The sequence below is a fragment of the Eimeria acervulina genome, genomic scaffold, assembly GCF_000499425.1.
Source record: "Eimeria acervulina Houghton genomic scaffold, Eah_scaff597, whole genome shotgun sequence".
In the NCBI taxonomy this organism is placed as follows: domain Eukaryota; phylum Apicomplexa; class Conoidasida; order Eucoccidiorida; family Eimeriidae; genus Eimeria; species Eimeria acervulina.
This window is the reverse complement of record NW_013547253.1, coordinates 2,501-12,500: the sequence shown is the minus strand read 5'-3', so window position 1 is coordinate 12,500 and position 10,000 is coordinate 2,501. Positions and strand designations below refer to the sequence as shown.

Sequence of the window (10,000 nt, the reverse complement as noted above, 5' to 3'; positions counted from 1 at the left end):
GTTTAGAAATTAGGGTTTAGGGTTTAGGAATTAGGGTTTAGGGTTTAGGGTTTAATAAGGCTTCCTTGCCTCGCGGTAGGCTGAGCGCTTTTGCTGCTGCAGAAACCTTCCCAGGTATGCAGCAGCAGCAGCAGCAGCAGCCGCAACAGCAGCAGCTCCAGCAGCAGCAGCTGCTGCACGGTGGCGGCGTAGCACCCTACCCAGATGCTTAGCAGCAGCACCAGCAGCAGCAGCAGCTGCTGCTGCTGCTGCATTCAGAGCTGCTGTGTGTCTCTTTACAGTAGGTGTAGGCAGCCTCCTGCAGCAGCAAATCCACACATATAATCTAGAAGCTAGGGTTTAGGGTTTAGGGTTTAGGGTTTAGGGTTTGGGGGAATGCTTGGCTTACCTAGCTGAGAAGCGGGCCGCCGCAAGCGCCTGCATGCTGCCTCGGGCTTTGCTGCTGCTGCTGCTGCTGTTGCTGCTGCTGCAGCTGTTAGGGCGCAGCCCCAACTTCCTGTTCAAGCCATTGCTGCTGCTGCTGCTGCTGCTGACTGCAGCACTGAGGAACGATAGCTTGCCCCTTCCAACAGCAGCGCAGCAAGCAGCAGCAGGCTCATATCGAGGAAGCAGCAGCAGGGCAGCCTTGTTGCTGCTGCTGTTGCTGCTGCTGCTATTACCAGGCCACAGCGATAACGGCTGCATGCGGCTTAACAGCAGCGCGAAGCTCCCGTAGCTGCTGCTGCTGCTGCTGCTGATGCTGCTGTTGATGCTGCTTCCTACATGCAAGCCTTCAGCGTTGCTGATCGCAATGAGTCGCAGCAGCAGCAGCAGCAACACCAGCGGCCGGAGCAGGACCAGCAGCTGCTGCTGCTGCAGCAGCTGCAGCCGAGGCATGCTGGTCCCCATGGTGTACTTTAGCTTTGCTGCTTTTGCTGCTTCCTCCTATGCAGCAGCCGCTGCAGCAGCTGCAGCATTCGCGTAGTCCTAGCTCTTTGCTGCTGCTGTTGTTGTTGCGGCTGTAGTTGCTGCTGTGCCTGCTGCTCCTGCTGCTGCTGCTGTTGCTGCGGCACTACACTTCCTTTGCAGTGGTGCTGAGCTCCAGGGCATTAGGAACAGCAGCAGCAGCAGCAGCAGCTGCTGCTGCTGCTGCTACAGCAAAGACACGTGCTGCTGAGGAGCGGGAGTTCAACAGGCTGCTGCAGCAGCTGCAGCAGCAGCCGCAGCAGCAGCAGTAACAGCAGCAGTAACGGCTCCTGTTGCTCCTACTGCCTGTTATGAGAATAATATGGAGTGTAGAAACAATGTTTTCAAGCTGTCGTTGCTTTGCTGCCGTGTCTCGTCTGCTGCTGCTGCTGCTGCTGCTGCTGCTGGCGAGCTGTGTGTACACCTCAGCAGCAGCAAACGGAAGCCGAAAAGAAGAAGCCCCAGACGCTCCTCACAACAGAAAGAAAAATAGCATAATAAGTTAACAATCGAGGGCAAAAGAACAGCAGCAGCAGTAGCTGCTGCTGCTGCTGCTGCTGCAGCACAGCCACAGCTGCTGCCGACGCAGCCCCACAGCAACAGCAGCAGCAACAACAACAACAACAGCATTGAAATCTTTAAAAATTTGTTGGATTCCTTCTCATTTTAAATATCTTTTTGTTCATTCTAGTGAGGCAGCAGCAGCTGCTGCTGCCTCACGTATAATATCGATGTTGTTGCTGCCGCTGCAGCAGCAGCAGCAGTGAAGACCGATGCCTGCTACGCCAGCAGCAGCAGCAGCAGTAGCTGGTGCAGCAGCAGCAGCAGCTGCTGCTGCTGCTGCGCCCCGTTAGGCTAGGGCAACAGCATTACAGGGGTCTTCCTCGTGCCTGAAAGCCATTCCAGCAGCAGCAGCAGCAGCAGCAGAAGCCGCAGCAGCAGAAGCCGCAGCATTAGAGGCAGCACCAGCAGAGGCGACACCAGCAGTGGCGGCAGAAGCTGTGGCGGCAGCAGCAGTGGCAGCAGCAACAACTGCGGCAGCAGCAGCAGCAGCAGCTAGGCTTCTCCGTGCTCAGCGTCGGCGCAGCCCGTAACTGCAGCAGCAACAACTGCAGCAGCAACAACTGCAGCAGCAACAACTGCAGCAGCAACAACTGCGCAGTAACAACCGTAGCAGCAACAACTGCGGCAGTAACAAGTACAGCAGCAACAACTGCAGCAGCCTCAACAACAACAGCCGCAGCCGCAGCAGCAGCACCAGCAGCAGCAGCACCAGCAGCAAAGATGAGTTTGGAGTCCCTGCGGCGTCGCTTTGTAGATCTTTACAAGCTGCTGAACGTACACCCCAACGCAGGCGACTTGGAGATTAAATATAAATTTGCTGCTGCAGCAAAGGCTTCTCACCCTGACTGTGCGTTCTCTTCTGCTGCTGCTGCTGCTGCTGCTGTTGGTGTTGTTGCTGTTGTTGGCGTACCTTTATCTCCTCCTGCTGCATCTGCTGCTGTTAGCTCAACCTCTGTTGCTATTGCAGCAGCTGCTGCTGCTGTTGCTGCTGCTGTTGCTGCTGCTGCTGCCCAGCTGAACGGTGTTGCAGCAGCTGCTTCAGGAAGACGTCTGTGGTGCCTGCTGCTGCTCCTATTAACACTGCTGCTGTTGCTGCTGCTGCTGCTGCTGCTGCTGCAGGTGGAGGCGACGCTTCCCGCTTCCAGGCTGTCACCGAGGCCTACAAAATCCTCAGCACACAAAGAGCAGCCTACGATGCTTTATATAGAGCTAGAAAGGGCAGCAGCAGCAGCAGCAGCAGCAGCAACAGCGGCAGCAGCAGCAGCAGCAGCAGTTGGTTTGCAGACTCCACGTGGAGATGCAGCAGCAACGACAGCCGATTTGACGCCGATGCAAATTTCTGGGGGAGCTTCATGCGCATGCAGCAGCAGCAGCGGCAGCAGCAGCAGCAGCAGCAGCAGGAACAGCAGCAGCGGGACCCCTTTGGCAGCAACTTCGAAGACACAAGGTAAGCACACAACACGCATGCAACCCGCAGCAGCAGCAGCAGCAGCAGCACCAGCTTTTTGCAGCATCTGGAAGGCAGCAGATGATGCATGGATGATGCTGCTGCTGTTGTTGTTGTTGTTGTTGCTGCTGCTGCTGCAGCTTCTGGAGGCGCCCCCCGCGTGCATATGGTTCTCGCTGCGCAAAAACAAAGAAAAGCCGCAGCGAGAAGGCAGCAGCAGCAGCTGCTGCAGCTGCTGCTGCACGAGCAGCAGCAGCAGCTGCTGCTGCAGAAGCAGCTGCTGGAGCTAGACGAGATTGCAGCAGCAGCAGCAGCAGCAGCAGCAAACACTCTCCACGCCGCCGCCAGCAGCAACAGCAGTGGAGGTTTGTTGATGTCTTTGTACTTGAGGACGACGAAATCAGCAGCAGCAGCAGCAGCAGTAGCAGCAGAAGCAGCAGCTACCTGAAGAAGAAGAAGCGGCACTCGCAGCGGGGATCTAAGCCGAGAGAAGACAGCAAAGAAAACAACAGCAGCAACAGCAGCAGGAATAGCAGCAGCAGCAGATGCAGCAGCAACTGTAGCAACAGCCACAACAGGACCAACGGCAACAATCGCGATCCCAGCAACAGTAGCAGCACCAACAGCAGCAACGACAGCAGCAGCAACAACAACAGCAGCAGCAACAACAACAACAGCAGCAGCAATGACAGCAGCAGCAGCAGCAGCAATAGCAGCAACAGCTGCAGCGAAGGCGGAGCCGTAGAACCTGCAGCAGATTTTACATCGACTAGCACAGGCGCAAACACCCCATCAGCAGCAGCAGCAGCAGCAGCAGCAACAGCAACACCAGCAGCAGAAGCAGCAGAGTCACGGCCAGCAGCAGAAGCGGAAGCAGCTTCACAAGCAGCAGCAGCAGCAGCGGCGCGTGCTGCAGCAGCAGCTAAAGCTGCTGCTGCAGCACGCGCCAAGTTTTTTGATACCGACGAAGAGAGTGATGCAGAGACGGATGAACAGCAGCAGCAGCAGCAGCAGCAGCAGCAGCAGCAGCGGCAGAAACGGCAGCAGCGGAAGCAGCGGCCTTCCTGCCAGGACTCCGAAGGCTTCGCCTGTAACAACAACAGCAGCAGCAGCAGCAGTAGCAGCAGCAGCGACAGCAGCAGCAGTAACCAAAGCACTACGAGCCGCCGCGGCAGCCGCAGCAGCAGCAGCAGCAGCAGCAGCAGCAGCAGCAGCAAGAGGGCGAGTATCTACACGGTTGCTTCTTTGCCTGCTGCTGCAGTGTCTGTGCCTTCTATGAGCCTCAGCCAAAAGGAAGGCAATCGCGTGGAGCCCGTTCTCTTCTTTCAACTTAAAGCTGCTAACAGATGGTCTGCTGCTGCTGCTGCTGCTGCTGGTTCTGCTGCTGCTGCCGCTGGTGCTGCTGCTGTTTCTGCTGCTGGTTCTGACTCTGCTGCTGGGTCTGCTGCTGCTGCTGCTGGTGCTTCTGCTGCTTCTCCATCTGCGGTTGGTGCTACTGCTGTTGGTGCTGCTGCTGCTGCTGCTGTTGTTGCTGCTGATAGCTGCTGCGCACCAGCGAGGTTGGCGATGTGTTGCTGCTCCCCTGCTGCAGCGCAGGATCAGCAGCAACAGCAGTATCAGCAGCAGCAAGAACAGCAGCAGAGCAGCACGACCAGCACCAGCAGCACCCCTAGCATCAGCAGCAGCAGCAACAGCAGCAGCAGCAGCAGCAGTGTTGTTTGTGGCTTGTGCTGCTTGTGTTTAGGCTGGAGTTATACGGCGACAGCAGCAGACAGTACGGCATATTTAAAAGCGGTTTGCTGCACTCTTTAGCCCTCCCTCTAACAAAAACAAAAAAACAATATACACCTCACCGCCGCTAGCAGCTGCAGCAGCAGCTGCAGCAGCAGCTGCAGCTGCAGCAGCAGCTGCAGCGACGAGACATCCATGCCTTGCTGCTGCAGCAGCAGCAGCAGCAGCAGCATTATTTTAGCAGTGCAGCCGCACCTTTCTGCTGCTGCGCTGCAGACAGACAGGTCCTCAACTTCATCAATACAATTCCTAGGGTTTAGGGTTTGGGGTATTATGGTGCTGCTGCTTAGGGTTTAGGGTTTAGGGTTTAGGGTTTAGGGTTTGGTGCTCAGACACAACAGACTTAAAGACAGTCCTCAGCTGTATGTATACCCCAGCCGCGAAACAATTTGCTGCTATCCTGCTCGCTGCTGCTGCCGCTGCTGCTAAGCTCATCCAGCAGCAGCACAAACGGCCGCAGCACGGTCTGCAGCGTGTCGGGCACTGCGCTGCTGCTGCTGCTGCTGTTGCTCCTGCTGCTGCTGGTGTTGCTGCTGCTGCTGGTAAGGAGGGAGACAGCTGGCGCTGCTGCAGTTGCTGCTGCACTTGCTGCAGCAAGAGAGGGGATTTTATCACCCCACACTGACAGTCGTAGCAGCTTCAGTCTCTGCTGCAGCTCCCTGTGCTGCTGCTGCTGCTGCTGCTGCTGCTTCTGCTGCAGCACAGCAAGCAGCAAAGGCTGCAAGAAGAAGCAGTACAGGGCGACTGCACTGCAACGGAGCCCCTCAGTAGAAATGCCATAGAGGACCTCTCCGCTGCTGCTGCTGCTGCTGCTGCTGCTGTTGCTGTTGCTGCTGTTGCTGCTGCTGCTGTTACTTAGGGTCGCTGCCTCTGCTGCTGTAAGCAGCGCGGAGCCCTCAGCGCCCAAAAACTGCAGCAGCATCTCCTGCAGCTGTTCTCCCTGGTGCTGCAGCAGCTCGCGCTGCTTCTGCTGCTGCTGTTGCTGCTGCTGCCACAAGATGGTGGCATTCAAGAGCGCAATGCCTGTGGGGCAGCAGCAGTCTGCTGCTGCTGCTGCTGCTGCTACAGACGTATCTTTCAACAGGAGCCCCCGTTCTAGTAGCAGCAGCAACCCGCCGAGCACCTGCTGTTGCTGTACCTGCTGCTGCTGCTGCTGCTGCTGCTGCTGCTGCTGCTGCTGCACGCAGAGTATTCCAATGAGGTCCGCCAGCAGCCACCAGCAGCAGCACCAGGGATTGGCTGTTCCTGCTGCTGCTGCAGGCTGAAGCCCCGCAGCAGCAAAGCTGCTAATTGCTGCTGCTGCTGCATCTTCCTCCCCTCTGCACAATGCCCTGACCAAAGCATCTGCTGCAATGTCTAGCTGCTGGTGCTGCTGCTGTTGCTGCTGGTGCTGCTGTTGCTGCTGCTGCTGATCGGCTGTATCATCTAAGCCCTCAAACTGAAGCAACCTGATGAGAGCGGCTTGAAAAGCAGCAGCAACAGCAACAGCAACATTGTTTGCTGCTGCTGCTGCTGTTGCTGCTGCAGAGAGGCGTGGGGTTTGCGGTGCTGTATACAGAGCGAGGGTCTCTGTCACTGCTTGCTGCAGCAGCAGGTCATCCTCCTCTCCTGTGCTGCTGCTTCTGCTGCTGCTGCTGCTGCGGGTGGCCACGTTGCGTCTGCTGCTGCTGATGCTGTTGCTGCTGCTGCTGCAGCGCCTCAGCTGTTGCATGTGCTGCGGCAGCAGCACCGCATCCTTCCACCTGCGCAGCACTTGTGCTAGAGCGCCCATCGGGTCCTTGCTGCTGCTGCTGCTGCCGCCGCTGCTGCTGTTGCTGCTGCTGCTGCTGATACTGCTGCTGCTGATGGCAGCAGCAAGGATTAGGGTTGCTGCGCTGCGGCTGCATGCATCATCATCCGCTACAATCAACACAGACCCCGAGCAAAAACTGCTGCTGTTGCTGCTGCTGCTGTTGCTGCAGCTGCAGCCAGTGGCGCCCAGTCGCTGCAGCACCTGCTGCAGCATATCATTAACATCGATAGAGTACCGCAGCAGCGCAGCAGCAGCAGCAGGGGAGGCGGAAGCAGCAGCAGCAGCTGCTGCTGGGCGCCATACAGAGGGCCTTTCAACCGACGCGTTGCTGCAGCGGGTGCAGCAGCAGAGAGGTCCAGCAGATGTTTTATTTGCAGCCGCCGAAGTACGTTGCTGCAAGTTGCATGCAGCGGCTTCCCCACAAACAACCCTTTGAAAGGCACTGCTGCTGCTGCTGCTGCTGCTGCTGTTGCTGCTGCTGCTGGTTCTGCTGCTGGTGGGCCTCGAAGGATTTCCTGGGGGTAACTCATTAGTGCTGCTGCTGCTGCTGCATGCATCCGCTCTGCTGCTGCTGCTTCTGCTGCACTGCTGAGGCAAAGGAAGCCATAGTCTAAACAAAACCCGACAAAACCCTGCGGTATACACCGCAGCTCCAGCAGCAGCTGCTGCTGCTGCAGCAGCCGCAGCAGCTGGTACACCCTGCTGTAGCTGCTGCTGCTGTTGCTGCTGCTGCTGCTGCTGCCCGGCTGCTGCTCAGGTGCTGCCAAGAGGCGCCGCGTTGCCTCTTCATCCTCTGCATAAGCAATTACACGCACTCGCTGCTGCTGCTGCTGCTTCTGCTGCTGCTGCTTCTGCTGCTTCTGCTGCTGCAGCAAAAGAAGCTGCTGCAGAAGCGTCTGTGCATGCGTTGCCTGGGCTATGTGGCAGTTGTTGAAGGCATCCGCGCTGCGGAGGTCTAGCAGCAGAAGTTGCTGCTGCTGTTGTTGTTGCTGCTGCTGCTGCAACTGCTGCAGCAACTGGTGCTGCTGAATCGGCTTCTGCGTCTGCAGCAAATTAAATACAAATGAAGTGCTGCAGCTTGACCACTGCAGCGGGGCATTTTGTTCGTCGTTGGTGCTGCTGTTGCTGCTGCTGCTGTTGCTGGTACTGCTGCTGCTGCTGCTGCTGTTGCTGCTGCTGCTGTTGCTGCTGCTGCTGTTGCTGCTGCTGCTGTTGCTGCTCACTGGATTCCTGCTGCAGCAGGTGGCCGCGCTGCTGCTGTTGCTGCTTCCTGCTGGCAAGCCGACTCCGTCAGGACACTGCTCCTCTTGTTGTTGCTGCTGCTGTTTCTGCTGCTGTTGCTGTTGCTGTTGCTGCTGCTGATTCTTCTTTTGCTGCTGCTGCTGCAGCTGCTGCCTGCGAGCAGCTCGCGCTTCAGCAAGAAGAGCCGCAAAGTCTATTGGCTGCATCACCACCCGCCTGCTGCTGCTGTTGCTGTTGCTGCAGCTGTTGCTGCTGCTGCTGCTGCTGCTTCCTAAGAAGGACGGAGCAGCTACGCTGCTGCTGCTGCTGCAGTGTTGCCGGGGTTTCTGTCTCTTTACCCCCGTATTAACTATGATAGAGAGACAAAACAAAGCAATTTCAATGTTGGCGCTGCTGCTGCTGCCGCTGCTGCATGCAGCAGCAGCAGCAGCAGCAGGGACACTCCAACAAGATGCTGTCGGCAGCAGGTGTGGCAGCAGCAGCAGCAGCAGTACGTGAGTTGTTTAGCGCTTTAATAAAATAATTTTTGTTTGCAGCTGAGAGACAGTAAATAATTTAAACGAAGACAAACAAATGCTGCTCTTGTTGCGGCTGTGGGGCCCTGCTGCTGCTGCTGCTGCTGCTGCTGTCGCTGCTGTGACTCCTGCTGCTGCTGCTGCTGCTGCTGCATTCCCGTGTTAAGCTGAAAGTACAACTTTCTGCTGCTGTTTCCGTGGCTATTTTCTTCGTTGCTGCGTCTGCTGCTGCAGTTGCTGCAGTTGCTGCTGTTGCTGTCTGGGCAGCCTAATCGCTGCTGCTGACTCTCCTCTTTTGCCTCCCCTTGAGGGTTTAGGGTTTAGGGTTTTAGGGTTTAGGGTTTAGGGTTTTAGGGTTTAGGGTGTGCAATGAACTGCCGCGGCTGCAAGCCTTCCGAAGAACAGCAGCAGCAGCAGCAGCAGCAGCACTGCGGCAGCAGCATGGAGGCTGCAGCACCGTCCGGTGCCATACGTAAGAGTTAGCTTCCTCTGCTGCTGCTGTTGTTGCTGCTTCATCTCAGTATCCATAGGGCCAGCACCAGCAAATGCAGCAGCAGCAGCAGCAGCAGCACTGAAGAGGGCTTCTGCTCCGCAGCAGTTGCCTCTGTCTAGATTGGGGTGTATGCGCACCGAGCGGTGGGTAGTTTAGGGTTCGCTAGGGTTAAGGGTTTGCTAGGGTTTAGGGTTTGCTAGGGTTTAGGGTTTGCTAGGGTTTAGGGTTTGCTAGGGTTTAGGGTTTGCCTGTCTAGCGGCTGCAGCGTCGTGAATCTAATTAAAACCCCTTTAAAAAAATAAAGCATTTGCTGTAGCTGCTGCAGCAGCAGTACTGCAGCAGCTGTTACTGCTGCTGCAGCAAAGGCAGCAATAGCTGCAGTAGGAATAGAAGCAATCGCTGCTGCTGCAGCAGCAGCAGCTGGTTTAATTGCTGCTGTATAAACATAATTAATTAAGTATGTCGGGGAACAGCGAGAGCAGGTGCTGCAGCACTTGCTGCTGCTGATGCTGCAAGTCTTCAAGAGAGGGTATAGCTGGAGCAGCAGCAGCAGCACCAGGAGCAGCAGACGAACCGGGCTGGGGCAGCAGCTCTCTGAATAGCTTGCTTAGCTGCTGCAGCAGCTGCAGCGCTTCTTCTTCAAGCTTGCTGTACTCCTCAGCAAATCTCTGACCTATCTGCTGCAGGGTATTAAGCTCACCCTTGGCTAGCTGCTCTCCTTTAGCTAGCTGCTGCAGCGATTGAAGCTTGGTTGTAAGCAGGGTTTGCTGCTGCAGCACATTCTTTAGAGCAGCACCAACCCGTGCTGCTTCTGCTGCAGCTTCCTGTGGCAGCAGCAAACCCTGAAACGCCTGCAGCAGCTGCCGCAGCAGCAGCACCAAATGCGTTACAGTGTCTTCAACCAAAGGCAGCTGCTGCAGCCCTAACTCATTCATAAACCCTGTTAAATAGCTCTCAATACCTTCAGGAGATAAATCTAAAGAGGGCAGGCTGACTGCAGCAGCAGCATCTGATTCTGCTGCTCCTGCTGCTGGGCTTGATGCTCCTGCTGCTGCACCGGATTCTGCTGCTGCTGGAGCAGACGGAGCAGCAGCAGCAGATGATGAGATCGGTGCTGCTCCTGACCCTGCTGCTGCTGTTGTTGTTGCTGCTGCTGCTGCTGCTGCATGCACATCAGGAGAAGCAAATAGACTAACCAAGCCAGCAGAGAG

The 10,000-nt window shown here is 56.7% G+C and overlaps 4 protein-coding genes across 4 annotated transcripts in view; 1 reads left to right on the top strand and 3 right to left on the bottom strand.

Annotated features, from left to right (window-relative positions):
• EAH_00043950 (hypothetical protein, conserved) overlaps positions 1-888 on the bottom strand; it is a gene marked incomplete at both ends in the record, with an annotated part of 4,778 nt that extends 3,890 nt beyond the window's left edge. The window contains 2 exons of the mRNA XM_013391682.1: positions 196-298; positions 389-888. Of these exons, the coding sequence (XP_013247136.1) occupies positions 196-298; positions 389-888 (603 nt within the window). The remainder of the gene's footprint in view (positions 1-195; positions 299-388) is intronic.
• Positions 889-2,229: 1,341 nt separating this feature from the next.
• EAH_00043940 (DnaJ domain-containing protein, putative) lies at positions 2,230-4,700 on the top strand (the record flags this gene model as incomplete). The annotated part of the gene is made up of 4 exons (XM_013391681.1): positions 2,230-2,356; positions 2,629-2,956; positions 3,097-4,441; positions 4,548-4,700. The coding sequence occupies 4 exons, from the start codon at positions 2,230-2,232 to the stop codon at positions 4,698-4,700; spliced, it is 1,953 nt and encodes a 650-aa protein (XP_013247135.1).
• Positions 4,701-5,090: 390 nt separating this feature from the next.
• Positions 5,091-7,987, bottom strand: EAH_00043930 (hypothetical protein, conserved; the record flags this gene model as incomplete). The annotated part of the gene is made up of 2 exons (XM_013391680.1): positions 5,091-6,867; positions 6,969-7,987. 2 exons carry the CDS (start codon positions 7,985-7,987, stop codon positions 5,091-5,093), a joined length of 2,796 nt encoding a protein of 931 aa, XP_013247134.1.
• Positions 7,988-9,238: 1,251 nt separating this feature from the next.
• Positions 9,239-10,000, bottom strand: part of EAH_00043920 (hypothetical protein) — a gene marked incomplete at both ends in the record, with an annotated part of 2,901 nt that continues 2,139 nt past the window's right edge. The window contains one exon of the mRNA XM_013391679.1: positions 9,239-10,000. This exon is cut by the window's right edge and continues 34 nt beyond it. Within this exon, the coding sequence (XP_013247133.1) occupies positions 9,239-10,000 (762 nt within the window).